At 38.0% G+C, this 19,449-nt stretch overlaps 1 protein-coding gene across 1 annotated transcript; it reads right to left on the bottom strand.

The window, feature by feature from the left end:
- Positions 1 to 612: 612 nt before the first annotated feature.
- LOC132632772 (aldehyde dehydrogenase family 2 member B4, mitochondrial-like) lies at positions 613 to 5,380 on the bottom strand. The gene is made up of 11 exons (XM_060348842.1): positions 5,223 to 5,380; positions 4,403 to 4,540; positions 4,160 to 4,302; positions 3,854 to 4,007; positions 3,510 to 3,739; positions 3,200 to 3,289; positions 2,310 to 2,483; positions 2,103 to 2,240; positions 1,595 to 1,732; positions 1,431 to 1,492; positions 613 to 1,000 (listed from the first exon to the last, which is right to left on the bottom strand). Exons 1-11 carry the CDS (start codon positions 5,290 to 5,292, stop codon positions 727 to 729), a joined length of 1,611 nt encoding a protein of 536 aa, XP_060204825.1. The 5' UTR covers positions 5,293 to 5,380; the 3' UTR covers positions 613 to 726.
- Between the last annotated feature and the right edge of the window lie 14,069 nt (positions 5,381 to 19,449).

Genomic DNA, 19,449 nt, shown 5'->3' with positions numbered 1-19,449 from the left:
ATATCCTAGCTAATGCGCGCTTAGCTAAATTTAGCTAGAAAACAGTGCATCCCTAACTGTCCCTAATTTTAGATTCTTTCCTAGGGAAATATCACGTACCCAATAGTTCATTATCTAATGGATTTTTCCATTTTAATACTCTATCCAATCATTTTAATACTAAGGACTAGTATATTAATGTTATGTGATCCTGTACGAAGCAGGGATACTCGTGGTTTATATTCAAGATGGATGATCTTTAATGGACTGACAATAGCTTTTACCCGAAAGTAATACTCCCTCGGTCTCAAAATATGTGATACTTTTCGTTTTTTAAGAGTCAATTTGATTAAAAATTTAACGCTAAATTAAATTACATTAACTCAATATTTTAAAATTAAAAGTTATATATTTGAAACTACATAAAAATACTATACGTTGCAACTTTTCTCATATCAATTTGGTGAAAACATACATCTTAAAATGTTAGTCAAAATTCATGCAATTTGAATCTCGAAAAGCAAAATATATCACATAATTGGAAGGGTAGTAGTGGTAGTAGGAAATAGCCAGTTACTTTGTCGTTAGGCATCTAATTTAGAGGAAAATTAATGCTTTTCTACACGACAACAATTAAAGGAAATATCTGAAGACTTTATGGAAATATTGATAACAATGTCATTTAAACAACCATGTGCTTTGTCATTTTACAAGAACAGTATGATTATTAAAAGCAGGGTGGCCAATCTATATCCATGCAGGATTCCTCAATGGAGTAACAACAGCCTTCACTTGTAAGTAGTTGCTAAGGCTGTAAATACCCTTTTCCCTGCCCATGCCACTCATCTTGTACCCTCCAAAAGGAATCCCAGCATCAAATACATCATAGCAGTTAACCCACACAGTTCCAGCTCTCAATCCTCGGGTCAAGGTGTTTGCTGTGTCGATGTTCTTCGTGAAAACTCCTGCTGCTAGACCATAGCGTGTGTTGTTTGCCCTCTTTATTACTTCGCCAATATCCCTGGCACAATAAGGTAACAATTAATATGAAATATTTCCTTAAAACTTTTCATATCATGAAGAAAAAAAACTTATGTCCTTGCACAGATATTAGATCAAACATCCCAGCAAATACCATCACCTAGATCTAAGTCAAGGCATACACCCAAAGATAAAGGACAGATTTTGGGAAGTCTTTTCCCAATCATTGGGAAAATCCATACCAATTGCCTATGTCAGTTAGAGAAGAGCCAGTTACAAAGAACTATCCGCTTAAACAAAGTTAAATCCCTAGTAGAGTAAACAGTAGAGTTTAAGTTGAGAAGAAATGTAACTAGTAAAACACTAGATATGTGCTTAGTATGAAGCTTATGTCTAGATTATCAAACATAAAAGGGAGTATAACTTTCAAATAGCCCTTTTGCCACAAAAGGTTTGATATCATGACTTACTTGAATTTGAAGACACATTGCACTGGGCCAAAAATCTCATCCCGTGCTATCGACATGTCCTCCTGATTCAACCAAGTGTCGTATATCATGTTAGATTACTTTCTCAAGGAATTTTCAGAAACATTATTTGACGACTTTAGAGGAGGAGGAAATCAAGCATATACCTTGACATTTGAGAACACAGTGGGCTGAATAAAGTAGCCTTTGGAGCCAATACTATCACCACCACATTCAAGGATAGCAGAGCTGTCACGGCCTTCTCTTATGTACCTAAGAATCTTCTGAAATTGCTCCGAGTCGATCTATGATATTTATTAAGATATGATATTAGCTTCAGAGAGTCATTTACTAAATTTTGCTAGTTAGGAGATAGATACTTTAGTAAATCTATCATGGAAGTAGATATTTAGATTCTTGCACTTCAAGAGTTCATTACCAAATAGAATTGTCACATGACGAAACAGAAGAACAACCTCTTGGGAGGACGAGACAGACAACATACCATTGCAGTAGTGTGATGAAATTGGGAACAGAATAGATTCTTTACAAATTAGTTGTGAGGCCAACTTTAGGACGGAAAATGCAGAGAAATGTCAAATGCGAAAGTTTTTAGTTAGGAAAACGGAATACATAAAAATAATGGGACAAGAAGAGAGAAAAGAGATGAAGTACCTGAGGACCTTGTTCAACACCTTTCTTGAAGGGATCACCAACTACACGTTTCATTGCACGTGCCTTTGCTTTCTCTATAAATTCATCATAAACTCGTTCATGTACATAGGTACGAGAACCAGCACAGCAACATTGGCCCTACAGACAGAAAGAACTTCAATCATGCGCTCATTAATGAGTACTTAATTTTAGGAGAATCTGCCTGACCTGATTAAAGAAGAGTGCAAAATGTGCTAGCTCAACAGCATGATCAATGTCAGCATCCTCGCATATAATGAAAGGTGATTTCCCTCCTAGTTCGAGGGTAACTGGTTTCAAATTACTTCTGGCAGCCAGTTGAAGAACTGTTTGTCCAGTTTCCGTTGATCCAGTGAAAGCAAGCTGCAAGAATGAAAAGGAAAAACGTTAGGGGGTCAAGATGTAAATCAACTATGCATTACATATTGTCCAGATAAAAATCAAGTCAGAGACCCGTCAATTCGTCATTCATCCATAGATGAAGCTCTCTTTATCATCTCGTGCTTGATGAGCACATATTCCCTAGAAAGATATTTGGCTTGCTTATTCGCTTGATCATTGGAGTTTGAGAAACTTGCCTTAACAGAGTAGGAAGGTTGGAAAGAGGGTTAATGCTTCTGTCTGAATTTGACATCGCGTATGTAATCAAAAAGTGTAAGTAAAGTCACGTTCATCCTTTGTTATTCCAGGAAAGCATGTAGTTGCAAAAACAGAATCCTAACTGTGACATACACATGCTAGATACTCTCCAGTTGAGCTGGGCTACAACAGCACAAAATGAGTTGGTAATCTCCAGTTATTGTCAACCCCCATATCAACAAGTTAGTCTAGAATAAAACATGTCAAACATTTAGTCCTCTTTGACCCATAAGGTTCCCACCATTATCCCAAGAGTAAAGTTCCAACCTTATAAGCTGTTGAATTGCTTTTCTTGCATAAGTGAAACAGATTGTTAGCACTGTCCCAATATATCTATATATAGTTATTGCAACTTGCAAAAAAAGTGGTACATAATTCAAAAAACAGACAAAAGTTATTTTTCCTCTCCAAGAACAAACAGAGAAGAGTTTCCACTTGACCTTGTCCACATCCATATGACTAGCAAGTGCTGCACCAGCAGTTGGTCCGAAACCAGAAACAATATTTAGAACACCTGGAGGAAGACCAGCCTGTTTAAAGTCAAAAATCATATGTCAGAAGCATGGAGTGAAGGTCACTTAATTTTGCAAGAGGACAGAACACCTTTTCAAGTTATCTGTCCAGTTCAAACATCCTGAATTGAAGCAGGCTCATCTAAAATGGGAACAATTATTTTCCTATGCAATTGCTGAGAAATTTTGCAATGTAGGAACTTATGCCTCAGCACTAATATACTGTATATAAACCAACCTCGCGGAACAAGTTTGCAACATATAGAGCAGTCAATGGAGTTTGCTCTGCAGTCTTCAGGATGATAGTGTTACCGCATGCTAGGGCAGGCCCAACTTTCCAGGCAAACATAAGAAGGGGAAAGTTCCAAGGAATTATTTGACCAGCAACACCAATTGGTTCATGTAAAGTTTGTACATGGTATGGCCCATCAGCTGGAACAGTTAGACCATGGATTTTATCTGCCCAACCTAAATGTTTTCAAGAAAAATTAAGTTTCAAAAGATTAGTACATACACGCAAAAGCTTGAACAGTATGAATAACCAGCCAAGTTTAAAATTCCTTGTCTGAAATGTGTCATTACCAGCATAATACCGAAATAGTCGCGCGAAAGTAGGTACTTCAGCTTGGGCTGCCTGCAAATATGGCTTGCCATTATCCCATGTTTCTAAAGCTGCAAGCTCATCGTTGTGTTTGTCCACCAAATCAGCAAATTTTAACATTATTCGTGACCTTTCCTGAAGAACCGCCACCACAGAGATAAGGAGGTATAATACATTAGCAAAAAGACTTCTAGAAACTCGCAGTTAACAAATTGAGCAGCATCAAAGCAAAAGACATAGTAAATACTGATCAAAAAACAGATTAGACATAACACTATCAAGCTTACATAAGCACTCATTTTAGGCCACGGTCCTTCATCAAATGCCTTGCGAGCAGCAGCCACAGCGCGATTAATATCTTCGGCATCACCTTCAGCAACATTTGCAATGACTTCCCCAGTTCTTGGATCCAAAGTTGGAAATGTTTTTCCTACAAAATATACATGTATCCAAGTTTTATTCCCAGCAGCATAGCAACTAATAAAACCAATAACAAAACTGATCAGTTCAAAATGGTACCAAACAATTACCAGATGCAGAATCAACAAATTGACCATTGATCATAAGCTTGGTGTATTCAACTTGGACAGCTGGAGTGATTAATTCCTCAACAGCGGCAGCTGTACTAAACCTGTGAAGAATCTGCCTTGCCACACCATGGCTCCTTCCTGATGATTTCCATTAATAAAAAACTATAAGCTTTTGCACTGACTAGTATAAATCAAACATATGCACAGCTAATCACTGTCGTATACTCCATTTGGAGAAGTTATTATGCATCAAATTCATAACAATCATGTAAATTGTGCATTAGATGCTTTAGCAGATACTATAAGGTGTGCCCACAAGCCTCTTTCTGCATTAAATCTCACAGTAAATTGGGAACTATGATAAAACATTTAATTCAAGACATACAAATTACCAAGACAAGAAAACAGAAGAATTTAATTCTTCAACTACTGGTTCTTGTCATTAATGACTAAACAGAAGTAGTAGTTCATTAAATACCATGGATACCCTTTGGAGTTCAATTAATTCAAGATCCCAGCAATAATAAAAACTTAACATGCTTAAAGAAAGGAACAAAGTATAATGTACTACATACATGATTTAGAGGTTATTCACCCTGCATCAAAACATGAACATCAATTGATTTAAGACACAAAACAAGTACATCTACCCCCAAGAACCATCATTCTTGCCCGGTAGAGTTAATCAGAGCCAAACCCAACATTAAAGAACAAACCTTTACCATCATCATCAAAGATATAAGCTTTATAAATAATTAAAAGAAGCTTGAAAATAGTACAGATGAAAAGAGAAAAAAAGGATACAAAGAAAGGTAGCAACCTAGAGGAGCAGAAGCAGAAGGGGGATGGAAAGAACGAGAGAGCAAAGAAGAAAGTCTTCGAGCTGCCATGGCTTTGTTGTGACAAGTTGTAGAAGATATAGAAATAGAAAGAGATATAGAGATAATTTACATAAATAAATAAAAAGAGATGTAGCGACGATCGACCAAATACATATAAGTGCCAAATTAAATCATTTTAGCCATACGGCCTTTTGTGTTTTTTTGGCCTCATGCTTCTGCTTTCCTGGCATGTCTTGTCTCTCCTTCATGATTACTCCCTCCGTTCCACAATGAGTGTTATCTATGCTAAAAAAAAATCATCCTGTAATAATTAATAAGTATTACTTTAGAAATTCAAAATATAAATTGGCTAGTTTTTCTAACTCCACCCTAGACAAAAACTTATAAGTTAAAAGTAACATCTAAATGATAATTGAAAAAGTCATATAGTAACTTGATATCGTTGGATTCTCAATCTATTATTTGTGTATGCTCTAATCAAGAGGAAAAAGTAATTTATTTTCATTATATGGAGATAATTTTATAAATTTTACACTGTATTATTAATTTTTTAACATGCGCGTTTTGGCTAAGGTGACACTTATTATGGGAAGGAGAGAGTATTATTGAATACTATTAAAGCATACTTGTTAATATTACTGTAACCGTAGTTTAGTCGAAGGAAGTGATATTATTTATGTATTAAAATTAAGTTTCAGTAGCATTTTAGTTGTTATGCATAAACTTTGCTTATTAAATACAGTGTTAAGTTACTAATTTATAATCATTAAACTCTGCATAACTAATTCATGTATAACTATTTACGGTATTTAGTTCGATATTTTCAAAGTTTCATTTTGTAATTCGGTAATCGATTGAAAGTAGATATTAAATACCAAACTTTTAAAGTTCGGTCCGGTACGGCAAATAAAACTTCGGTACAGTAAATTCTGGTATGGTAATTCCATAATTACTTATTGAAGGAAAATATATTTGATGAAATATGTTCATAATTTGTCCAACATTCACATGGCCATCAAGATATTCAAATCACTCATTAATATTATCCATATATAGGTTAGGGGTGGTGTTTAGTATTTGGTTCGGTCTTTCCAGAGTTTATTTTCGGTAATACGATAATTGGTAATTGAAAAGTAGATACCAAATATCGAATTTTTAAAATTCAGTTCCGTACGATAAATTACAGTTCAACTCGGTAATTCAATTTTCAATTGCCCATCTCTACTAATACCTACAAAACTCTAACCAATGTAACTAACTCCTGCACTATTTTAAGATTGATGGTCTGTCTTTTTTTGTATTGGTGTCCGGTTTTGGATTTGAAATTCAATTAATTCAATATTCGCGTAATTTTTTACTTTTGGAATGAAGTGTCCTAATTGATCAGTGCGTTTACTATACGATATTAAGTTGGCCGTTAATTTTCTCAGAAACGTTGTTGAACAATTTTTTTCAACACCACCATGGTGCGTTATTAAACAATTCCTCATTAGAGTAAAAACGAAATGTTTATACTAAAAGCTTTCATAGCCTTTCACTTATTGCTGAAGAATAATTTTGTTTAGGGCATTCAAAATTTGCCACGTTGCACTTTGAAAGCCCCGCAAGCACTTAATTGAGGCTAACTAACACGTGCCCAGAAAAACTCACTCCTAATAATTTATTTTTCCTGCTAACCAATAGATTGGGGTACCGTATCTCAATGATGACCGCTCCTGGTAAGGTCAAAATTGGTGATTATCCCAACATCTAAAGTTATTTTATTTAAAGCGACACTCGCTTTGAATTGTGAACTTTAAACATTTCGTACTAAATTTATGTGAATTACAAATATATGCTAATCTGAGAAAAAAATTACAATAATTGCAATTTAATTAGTTACAACAAATTACTAATTATTTTTCAAGTTACTAAATTGTGATAGGCTATGAATAAATTTAATTTGATGGTGTAAAAAAATTTAAATTATCAGTGAATAAATCTTAAACCTCCACTAATCTTATTGAAGTCAATTGTCGATTATTCAAAAATCTAGGGAGGTTTATCCTCCATCGATGTGACATCCAATTTACAAGTACTTGCTATGAACTGTGACTTTTGGACGTTTCATTAAACTTTTTATCCTAAATATTATTATCATAGTCGAGCATTAACAATTGAATGAAAATCGACGCGCTGGACTCTTTTTAGTTTGTAATGATTTGACATTGTTAAAATCCCTTTCTCACTGTAGTTTTATTTTTGTGTCGATCTTTATATGAAAACAAAAAGAGTATTCGAAAAGGATACATTCAAAATGAATAAAAGAATATTATTGTGGTGAAGATTAATATTGTGTTTTGGCTTTGAATTGATTGAGGTTGCATACTTTGCCTTTCACGATAAATAATTTTTTAGTTTTATATGAACAAAGAGAAGAATTTGTGTATTGATAATAGTAATCATAAGAAAAAAATATGATAAATATTAGTGGATAATTTAGGAACAGTCACTCAATTTTTACTTTATTGCACGGAAAAAAAACTATATATATTTTGTAACAAAAAACTCACTAAATTTTATAACAAAAAAACTCACTCAATTTTACATAAATACCATAGAATTAAAATGTCTTCATTTTTGCTTAAGAACTTGATGTGATACTAAGTGATTTTCTTTTATCGAAAAATTTGTTCAGTGACTCTCGTGATCTAATAACTTTTTCATTATAGAAAGTAACTCGACCATCATCCATGAAATTAACACACGCAGTGTATGTTGGCCTCCAATTAAAAGGCAAGGAGATATAAGCAAGAAAAGGATAACCAAGGGAAAAAAGACACTTTTGGCAAATTTTAAATGGGGCAGGGCAGGAAGGTAGCGGGTGATTGTGTATGCAAATTGCTTTAGCCTTTGCTGCTTTTGAATCTCAGTTGTTCATTTCTACTTTGTCATCAACTAAGCAATCCCATGCATTCTACATTCTTGATCATTTCTCATCTCTCTTTCTCTTCCTAGCATCGGGTAATGTTTGTTCTTTTCTTTTTAGTTTTTTATTAAATTTTTTTATTTTTTCTACTGGTAACATGACTACATGACTAAAGGATCAAATATGGAACAACTTTTTTTCTTAACCGTTCTTCTATTTATTAATGATTGGATAAATAATAAATCAGTTGTAGTTTCATCTTCAGAAAAAGTTAATCAATTTGCTAAGTTGACAAATTCAAAGATGCTTCAAAAAAAAAAAAAATTACGACAGGACATGCAAATTATTTCATATCATAGGACATGAATCTGCCACTAATACGGTGATATTGTAGTTCACCATACAAACAAAGTTGTATTTTATATTACTTGACATTTAACAACCATTTTAATTTAACTTGGCATATACATATAATCTACTTTAGTCTTCCAGTATTATTTTTTCAATAATTAAAAATAATAATACTCACCTCTTATGTTCAATAATAAGAAAATACAGTAGCATTCACGAATACGAATCCTTCATGTTTTAAATATTTAAACAAGTATTTGGTTAGAGAGATTAAATATATCTCTGAAGAAAAACCTTTTAAATAGGGCAGGGCGGGGCAGGGCTTGACGGGACAGGGCGGAGTAGGGCAAAAATCTAGAAAAAAGCTAAACAGGATACCCTGCCCTGTTGCCATCCGTACTGTCACGGGCCGCCTCCTTTATAGTGTCTGTGGTACACTAATGGCCCGTGCGGCGCCCGTAGTCCAGGCGGACTACGAGCCAGCCTAATGATAGTCCCAGGACTCATGGCATGATCTTATGTCCATGGCTTTGGAGGCTTAGCTTCAACGGTGCTGCTGAGACGATGTCAAGGCTTTGGCCTTGCCTTGCTAGAATGCCCCTGTGGCAGGTTTCATATGTTCTGTCTTTGCCTGCACTCACACTTGGGGTTGGCTATGGACATGACAGTCCCTCGCCAGGAGCTGAGCGTCGCGGGTGCGCGCACAGTCCAATCCTCTGGCTTGACACTGGTCGGGTGCCTGTACGCTCGAGCGGTGCGACACCTGAGTAGGGCAACTCTTGAATCCTTGGCCTATGTCATGGGTGTTCTTTGTAGTATGCCTATGATGCGGCTTTGCTAAATGTAGCCCTCGCGACATACTTCCATCTTGCACGGTGCAGCGTCGCCCTACGACTGCACGTCTAGGCCAACGGACCCTTGCTCGCTAGGCTGAACCTGAGCCAAGCTCACAAGTCAACACACGAGGCTCTTAGGATGGATGCCTCGAGTGTTCAATCGGCACGGAGGGATTTCTTATTCTCAAGGATAGCCCGCAGGGCATAGTCGGTCCATACGTCAAGCCTCCGGCCCTCGTTGGGCGCCCAACGCTGGCCTGTGGCCGAGCGCCGCCCATAGAGTTGCGTGACTCGTATGGGTACCTAGGATCCAATGGGGATGCCTAGGCAGGCCCTTGAGGTTGTCCCCCAAGGATGCTCACTTAGTACGGCTTGATCGTGGCACGTACGGGGGAGGTTGGCTGAGCTGAGACACCTCTGCCCCCCTTATATATGCTTTAAAAAGAAAAGCCCAAGGTTTAGCACTGGACATGATTCTGCCCGAGAATCACACTTGGTCTTTCTTGATGATTCGAACTCCAAATAAAGCGCCGCCTGTTCCTAACTCTTTCTCTTGACTTCCTTCACTCCTCCATGAAGTTTCATCTCATTCCCATGCTCGTGGAACGCGATATGGCCTTAGGAGCTTTGACACTGACACTGCTCCTTGGCTAAGTCAAGCCCTTAGGTAAATGATGTTCAAATGACGCCAAACTTGGTAAGCATATTCAATAACATCCTAGGAAGGGTGTGTTCACCCGAAATCCCAAGATTCCATCTGTGGCTCGGAAATGCTCGGGACTGACACTCAGGCTCGCACGGGGTCGCTCGAGCGTCGACGACCCGTGGGCTTATCTCAGATCCTTGCTACACTCCCTTGCTGCTCCTAGGATATGCAATGGAGCATATCTATGATGATTGTGGACTCTCGTCCTTCGGCACCCATGTTGGTGCACGTCGCCCGCACGGCTGACACTGCCTGCGGGGCTGACACTGCCTGTGGGCTGGCACTGCCTGTGCGACTGACACTGCCTGTGGGCTGGCACTGCCTGTGCGGCTGTGCGGTTGGCACTGCCAGCGCGGCTGACACTCGTTTGGCCCGCTCGGGGCATGCAGGGTTACGGGCGCCAAGGCACAATGAAGGCAGCCCGTAACATTCTCCCCCACTCGAGCTAGGCATCGTCCTCGATGCCTCAGAACGCCAACGACAACCCGGAGTTTGACCCCTCGGGGGTTTACATCGCGGCCCCAAATCCTGTGGGTTTGCAACCCTTGTGTGTTTTTCTTGAATATGGAGTCGTGCCCATGCACTGCTCCCCCCAAGTTTCTCCCAAGCGTGCCTCTGCACTTCACCTCCCGGTGTTCACTTGGAAAGCGCCTCCGCGCTTGCACCCTCTGGTGGCTAACTTCGTGGTGACCTTGTTGTCAACCACGCCATGATCCTCACGGCAACTGATGTATCCTCTGGTGACCTAACTTTAAGTGGCGGCACTCTTGCTAGGCATATGATGATTGTAGCAAAATGGCAAATCCGTTTTTGGAAGTCTGCTTCCACCTGGTAACTTACATCTGAGACCTTTCCTGAGTAGGGCACTTAGTTTACAGTCAGTTGATGTACTGCTTCCTTTGTATCTTTAGCCCGGTTTAGGATTGGCACGCCTTGATGTGACACATGCAACCCCCACTATGTTTGGTGCGGTCTCTTTGCTCTGCTTGTGGAAGATTTTTCTCTAATTGGAAATGCATGGGCCCAATGCTGTCGCAATGGGTGAATACTCCCCCACATGGGTGGCGGTAGTACTGAAATGTTGATGCCGATGTTCCAAGATGTCCTCATCTCTTGGTGATACATTAGCGATTGAGCTCTTGGCGAGCAATGGCGCTCTAGGCGAGCGATGGCCGAGCCCTTGGCGGGCGATAGCTGAGGCCTTGGCGGGCGATACAGCTCTCGGCGGATGATGTCTGAGCCCTTGGCGGGCGATGACGCTCTAGGAGAGCGATGGGCGAGCCCTTGGCGGGCAATAGCCAATGATGGCGGCCTGATGGCCGATGATGATGGCGGCCTGATGGCCGATGATGGGAGGACGACCTGCTGGTCGATGATGTGAGAACGACATGTTGGCCGATGATGATGGCGGCCTGATAGCCGATGATGAGGGCGTATGTCTGTTGACCCTATGTCTGCCGATGACTTGATGACCCTAGGTCTGGTAATGATCTGATGACTCATATGCGCATCCCTTGGTATGGCACCAATATCGTAATGATAGCCTGATGGCTATTGTGGGCATCCCTTGTTGTGGCGCTCTCGCCAACCATGCTGTTAGAGACCCTCTTCTTTTGTGGGAAACTCACCTTGTTGGGTGTATAAGCAAGGTCAAGTACCGATGTCATGACTCGGAGTGACTTGCAATTTGAGCCGATGCCCCGGTGGGCAAATTGTAACTGACATAACGACTTGCTTATATCCTGGCATTGGTGGCTGCTTGAAGCTCAACTCTAAACCAATCTGCATATAATATGGCCTCTGGAAAGACCATGCTGCACCATGGCATCTTCGGCAACTCATGTGTTTGGTACCATGTGGTACTGAGAAGAACTCTTAGAACATACTCCTGGTGAGTACTTGATTTTTCTCTGCTCGAGAGGAGATAGCTTCCTACATGCATGACCAGAGGTCTTTGTTCTCGAATTGATCATCATCTGCTTGATGCCCGATTCTCCAGTGTGGTACCTGTGTTACCGTCCTGGTTGTTCGGTATCCCTTGGTTATCCTTTGGATAGATCGCATTCTCGAACTTGAAGCTTAGCTATTCCCCACTCTTATGTTGGTCAATGATCTTTGCCTCCTCACCTTGGTGATTCAGCATGATGAAATGCCCAACCCACGCATCGTGGATCGGTGACTTTTCGCAATGTCTCTCGCTATGCAATCAGCCTAATTTTGGTATTGTTCCGTGTGTCGGTTTAACAAAACAATGTGCGACATGTGCCTCCCCACGCTCAGTGGTTCGGCTCTTCAATGACATTGCCTCCCTACGCGGTAGTTCGGCTTTTTCCTGATTCTGCCTCCCCATTTAACTGGTTTGGCCTTCCATTACAAATGTGGTGGATGGTTCCATCTGCTAATTATGACATATGAACTCCCCGCAAAGAAGCCTGATGATAGGTCCTTCCTTACGTTGTCGCGGCTTCTTGGCGCGCCCCGCTCTAGCTCGGTATCACCCAATGTCTAGAGCTCAAAATTGGAGATCGCTCTCCCTCCATGCTGATAGGTATGATGATAGGTGTTGACACCCAATTTTGTCCCGCCTCTCTGCCAAAATACCTATTTTTAAGCTTCTAATATTTTTTTGGAAAAAATAAAAATATATATATATATTATGTGTTTACTATAATTATTAGCCTCTTATCAATACCGCTATTGCATTATTCTATTAATTATTCTTATTACTATTACCGCATTTTATTATTATTATTATTATTATTATTATTATTATTATTATCATTATTATATATTACTATTATTATAATTCATAATTTTTTATCATTTCGGCATTTTACCAGCTTACGCACACGCATCGCATTTATCTTTGCATAATTAAATAATAGTATTTATTTTACTGTGGATTTTTCGCAATATTATTGCACTGCTATTACAACGCCATTTTTATCTAAGCATTAATGACGACATATTCCATATTGAGCAATATTTTAACAGAAGTTATTTAAACAAGTCTTTTATTTAAATTTAGAAGCCAAACTATTTCTTGCACTCGGTCCGTATTTTGACTTACCGGGCTCCAAATCAAATCCCGATTGACTCCTAATATTTTTTTGGACTAGTCCATATCTCTTATCTCAATTTTTAGAATAATTCGTGTTTTAATTTATTAGCCTATTGTTTTAATACCCAGTCTAAAATTGACCCGGTCCACTCGTGGACCGGGTCCGATCCATTTTGTCATTTGAATAAGGGAACCCTTTTAGGGTTCCCCTTCATTTGCCCCACTTTCTTCCGCCGCTCCCTCCTCACCTCCTCTCCTTTCCCTCTCTCCTTCTCCGCCTCTCCACCTCCCCATCGCCGCCACCTCTCCACCACCTCCTTTTCGCCATCTTCTCTTCCCTTTCCCTTAACCCTCCAAAACCCTAGCGCCGCAACCCTCTTCCCCCCCACGTTCCTCCACCCCACGCGTCTGACATTCTCCACTACGCTTCTGACATCCCACTCCCCCTCTGCTCCACTCAACTTCACCACGTTACACCCACGCCTCCACTGTTCCGACACCGTCACACCACTCCATCTTGTCCCCCACGCTCCTCTCTCTCTTCCTTTCGAACGAAAACCCTAGCTCAAACCCAAGATCGCCCTATATATAATCGTTGTCGAAGTCAAGTATAGGGGGGAATTTTTCTGGGATTCATGAAATTTCCCAAGAACTAGGTAATACTGAGTTCTTCAGCCTCTGAATTAGTTTGTTTTTTTAGCAGTCATAATATCGATTAATATCGAAAAACATACCAGACGTTTTTTTTCCTTCTTTTACTGCTTCGAATCCAAATGATACCAACTCGGAAGTTCGTGGTGTTTCGAGGGTAGATCGGAGACTCGAGGCTTCACTTCGCTGCACTCGAAGAAGGTAAAAAAGCTTCTTTCATCGAATTCATAAGGTCTTAGTATGTTTATGTGTGTTGATGAGTGTTAAGATTGGATTAATTGTTAGTTTGGCATATTAGTGAGTTTAGTATTAGAAGTTTGTGTAATTTCGTATGAAATTCTGAAGTGTCTGTAGATTAGTTAGCGATTATTATGTGATCATTTTGGTTTCATTTAAGTTAATTTAGCTTAGGATCTGTCGATATGGGTAATTTTGATTAGTTATTAGCTTCTTGATTAGATCTTATGTAGCAATATTTGTCATGGATTGTTCTTAATGGTCACTTGCACCTCTAAAATAGTTGATTAGTAGCAACCTGAGTCATTTATACCTATGTGAAGCTACTTTGCTGTTATATGTCCTTCAGAATTAGTATGATTTTTCCCTTTAGTTCAGTTAACCATGAGCCAGTCCAGCTGAATATTGATATCAGTACATTCATCCATTGGCATAGTTAAATAATTTCATGCTAATATGAATTATGTATATGGTTGGCTTGCTATTTCATAGAAGGATGTTTGCTTTAGGCCAAGGTTAGTAACTTTTTGTTTATCTTCCAGTTCTGGTGTGAGTCTATTTCTGTACTTAATCTGCTGTTTAGTTCAACTGTCGTTAGGATGCGCTCAAATGCTTATATGACGTAGTTTTGTTGTTTTATCTGGTTGTTTGTTTGTTGTTAGTTTACCTCTATTCTATTTTAGACGTGTCGAATGTTTCTGATTAATGTTTATTTTGTCTTATATTTCTGGTATGCCCGTTATAGTTTAAGTTTATTCATGCTTCATCCTATTGCCTAGAGCTTGTTTTGGTTTCATGTTTGGACAATTGGACTAATGATTTAAGTATGAGACCGATTGGACATTGCTGGTTGCCTATCGTTTCGACTGTCCTTTCTGGATTTAGGAAGTCACTATTTCACTAAGTATATGTCAGTTTAAGTTAGACATTGTCCTCCCTCCTGTTGCCACTGAACTTAATCATTGTCGAAATCCAAATTTAGCCAAGTTTGCTGGCATATGAAGGAACTCAAATAGGACTCAGTCTATGATTAATTGATAAGTTACCAAATTGGTTAAGATATATAAAGAATTTCTATCCATTGTGTGACTGTTTGTGATATTGATGATGATATTCTGGATGGTTCAGTTTGGTTTATAGTGTGCTGCCTCATTCAATCCTTTTGTTTGCTTGTGTGGTTTATTGTTAACATAATACCAATTAGTCACTTGGAATTCTTTACCAAACCTAGCATCAGTTCATCATGCCCATTCTGTTTGCTCCCACGTGCTATTTAGAAGAATGATGTTAATCCTTGCTTGTCCTCTAAAATCTGGGTTTTGTTTGATAGCTAATGAGCTTTATGTTCAGTTTTGATCTAGAAGCCTACCAATCATGCTAATATGGTTAAAATTTGTTATGATTGGTCAGCCTATTAATAGTTTATGTCAAAATCTGGATTAATAGGTGCTGGGTTTGATCAGTATGATTAAATATATATTAGGTAATGCATAAACTTTCCTGTTTGACACCATGATTAGTGTATTCAGTTCTTCTTGCTTGGAGTGTAACTAAGAAGTAACATGTTAGAATCATACTTGATGTTTATACTTCTGAGGGTCTATCATATTGTTATATCTTTGACTGCAAAGGTTTAAGTGGAGTGTGTGGGGTTGTCTTGAATTGTTGGTTGAAGAGTATATTAACATGGCTTGATCCCGGTTAAGTTGTGATGCGTTTGAAATGTTAATGGTCAAGGTTGTACACTTGATGTCGATCATTAGTTTCCTGTTACTCTAGTCAGTTTGGCAATGCTATGTTAAGGTCATTTTGGTTTGACTAACAGTGGTGTTGCCTTCTGCTTGAAATGTGTTTTAATTGATATGGTTACAACTCCTTTTTTTGTTTTTGTTGATATTGTGTTTAATTTCTGAATTCCTTATCTCATATGTACGTGTAATACTCTGTATCCTGTGGTTTCCGAATCCTTTATCCCACTGGCATTAAGTTTTAGAATTGTTTCTCCTATATATCCTAATGAAATGTATATACATAAGATACATCTAAATATGCAATAATATACATAATCTACTGATTTGTTTTGAGTTTAATTTTTACATGTTTAATCTTATTTGTCGTTTAGATACTAATCCTTCTCGCCTCATTTTTTATGCATGATCATTCACATACGAGTCCGAGGGACGCGTTCCCCTTCCGCATTCGGTGCTGGGCCAAAGCCCAACGAAAGATATCCCACCCCTGTCCGCAGCCAAAACAAGAAGCACAAAATTCTGGGCCAAAGCCCAATAGCCAAGCACAGCCGCAGCAGTCTAAAAATGACTGGGCCAAAGCCCAACAGTAACATATTTGGAGCAGTCCAAAGAAGGGGCTCAACCCATTTCAATTTGATTTATCCCTCTATTTTATTATTTGTGCATTTAATTTGTATTGCATGACTAACGTTTTGTTTTCTTAATTTAGATGAACCTTAGTGAAGTTAGAGGGGTTTAGTCTTAATAATGGGTAATAAACCGATAGTTAATTATACAGGTTCCATCCTTATTTATTTTACGTTAAAATTATCTATAACGCTTGTAACATTCATCTTTCATTAGAACAATTGATTTTTTTTTAAAATAGCATATTCAAGTAATGGGAAGCATATTTGTCTATTATAGACACTTCAAAACATCATTAATACTCAAATATGAACTCAAGTATATTTTTAACTCTTTAAGTTTGAATCAATCATATATATATATATTTTTGCTAAGCATAGTTAATAAAAAGTAATGAAGAGGATAAAGAAAACTTTCAATAGCTATTTTTTGTATCTTGTTCCTAAAAATCAATTAATATCTCACCATTTGAATTATTTCAAGTATTTCCTGAAAACGTCGCATAAACTCGCATTTTTGTCTACTCATATATAAATAATCTTTTTGCAAGTTTTATTGCTAAAAATATCATTAGTATTCAAAATCATATCAACATTCATAAGTTTATTTTAAATGGCATTTGAAATTTCCTCTTATGCAAATCATCACGTTTTCTACAAATCGCATTCTAAATAACATTTCTATTTAAAGTTTTATCAATTTCTATCAATTTCGTTTTAAAAGGCATTTGAAATCTTCTTTTATACAAATTATTATATTTTCTTTAAATCTCATCTTAAGTGACATTCTTATATTTTTCTTAAAAATCTTAGCAACATTTTAAGCTTTATTTAAATAGCATCTAAAATCCTCTTTTATGCAAATTATCTTTTATAAGTTTTATTTTCAAATAGCATTTGATTTAAAGCCTTAGTAATATTTACGAGTTTATTTAAAATGGCATTCAAAGTCCTCTTTTATATGAATTTCCATCTTAATTAATTAACCTAAGTTTGGCCGGATAACCGTAGTTAACGGATTCTAAAGGATGCCTAACACCTTCCCTTTAGGATAATATAGAGCCCTTACCTAGAATCACACTGGTTAGCAGACCATTAACGGAGGTTTAGTTTTAACTTTACCTTAGTTAATATTTAGGTGTCCTAATTCACCATTAAATTAATTAGGTGGCGACTCCTTGAAACAAATAAACAGGAATCACCAATACGTCATACTCCCTAAATCAACCCGGTTAAAATGGGGTGTGACAGCTTGGCGACTCCGCTGGGGACTTTAGGCTCTAACCATAACAACTTAGGTTAATAAATAATTTGTGAGATATTTTGTTTGTTTTATTTTATTTTGCCTGTATTGTAGTTTTATATGATTTCAAGTATTATTGTTCCATTCCTTATATGCATTTTTTTGTTCTATGTAATATGTATATTACTGCTTTCCTTAAATTGGCATTCCGTTCATATTTCCTCCACTCCTGGAAAATTCACACATATTCACACACTTAAAGCGGCTTCGCAGTTTGCGCCCGTGCACTACTAAATTACCCCTTTAGTTGGATTTGTCTTGTGGATTTAGTCGATCGGCGGTGCAGTCGACGGCCACGGACTTTCCACTTCCAAGTTGTCCGCTTGGGAGAGCCTTGTGTCATAGGAAAACCATTCTTAGTCTACCTAGGGTAGAGCGAAACCAAAACCTTGTAAGGACATGCATCATTTTAAACCTAGGAAGCTTAATACCCTTGGTGTATTAAGTTCATTAGTCAACCTTACCAAATGTCGAAATGAGTCTATGACTCTAAGTGACACTACTCACTATCTATGTGCATTATTTGAAGGACAAATATGTGGAATATGTGGACCTAATACTCTATAGATAAATATTTCAAGGAAACTGACATTTTGTTGCAGGTTGCCGTGGAGCATTAATTAATGCCGGAGGTTGAAGACAACCGAAGGAAATTAGTGAAGTTGAAGTATTAGATATCTTAGGTTGATTTTGAGATGTATTATTGGCACGTAATAATTTTTATTCTTGCAAATTACTTTTAGGAGGAGTTGTGGAATGATACATAAAAGACATGATTGTCCTTCAAATATTCGTTAGGCCTACCTCTGGCATAAAGAGGTCCCTTGCATTATAAAACGCGATGTATTATGTGCAATAATGTGTTTATATGCAATAATATGTCCTTACCGTATACTGACTCATTTTCTTTTTCTTTTTCTTTTTCTTGTTTTATCTTTTTCCTTCTTAAAATTTATTTTCAAAATAAAAGGTTGACTTGTGCTAAAAGGGAACTGGCGGAGCATCCATATTTCACACGGTCTAAAGCCAAAAAATCAGATTCTGACTCATCACTAATCACCTGGTTAACTAAAAGGACTCGTTCTAAAATGGAGCAAAGTTTGATCAATGCAACCACTTCATCTGAGCCATCTCTTAGTTTGCCGATCACGAGTGATCCCACATCTTCTAATCAACCAGAAACACATTTGGAGATCATTGCTCGTCTGGAGCGACGAGTTGCCGAACTAAGTCATATGGTACTTCATAACCGGTCATTTTCTCAAACACCGCCACATATGACTCCGTCCCAGGGAGTTCGTCAAACTTTGCCTGTGCCACATCCATTCCCAAATTTGGACGAATTTAACCAAGCAAATTATTTCACCACTTCTCAGCCAGTTCGTTCCGAACACCTCACTCAAAATGCTCCCTTTTTATTTACAACCACCTCTTCAAAAGCTCAACTCATACCGCCAGCACATGACACACATCAAGTTCCGCCAGTGTATACTTATACCACAGCTCCACCCATGACACAGATTCAAGGACAATGTCGCACAGATGTTGATCATTATGTCGAAGTTGAAAATGAGGCACGGTCAGTTAATGATGAAATGATAAATAGAAAGCTCAAAAGTTTGGAAGATGCCATGAGAAGTTTGCGTGGACTTGGTAGTAACCAAAGCGTGAGATATGAAGAATTATGTGCATTTCCTGAGGTAGAATTGCCACCAGGTTACAAGATTCCAAAATTTGAGAAGTTTGATGGGTCGGGGAACCCTTTCTTCCATTTG

The sequence above is a fragment of the Lycium barbarum genome, chromosome 3 (genome assembly GCF_019175385.1).
Source record: "Lycium barbarum isolate Lr01 chromosome 3, ASM1917538v2, whole genome shotgun sequence".
NCBI lineage: Eukaryota > Viridiplantae > Streptophyta > Magnoliopsida > Solanales > Solanaceae > Lycium > Lycium barbarum.
The sequence above is the reverse complement of the archived record's forward strand: the minus strand, read 5'-3'. Positions and strand labels throughout refer to the sequence as shown.

Excerpts from the sequence above, each read along its gene's own strand:
- LOC132632772 (XM_060348842.1), bottom strand. The coding sequence starts at position 5,292 with ATGGCAGCTCGAAGACTTTCTTCTTTGCTCTCTCGTTCTTTCCATCCC. Across the intron at positions 3,290-3,509 it reads TTGCAAACTTGTTCCGCGAG|GCTGGTCTTCCTCCAGGTGT; the intron begins GTTGGTTTATAT and ends GACTTTAAACAG. Across the intron at positions 1,733-2,102 it reads GTGTTGAACAAGGTCCTCAG|ATCGACTCGGAGCAATTTCA; the intron begins GTACTTCATCTC and ends TAAATATCATAG.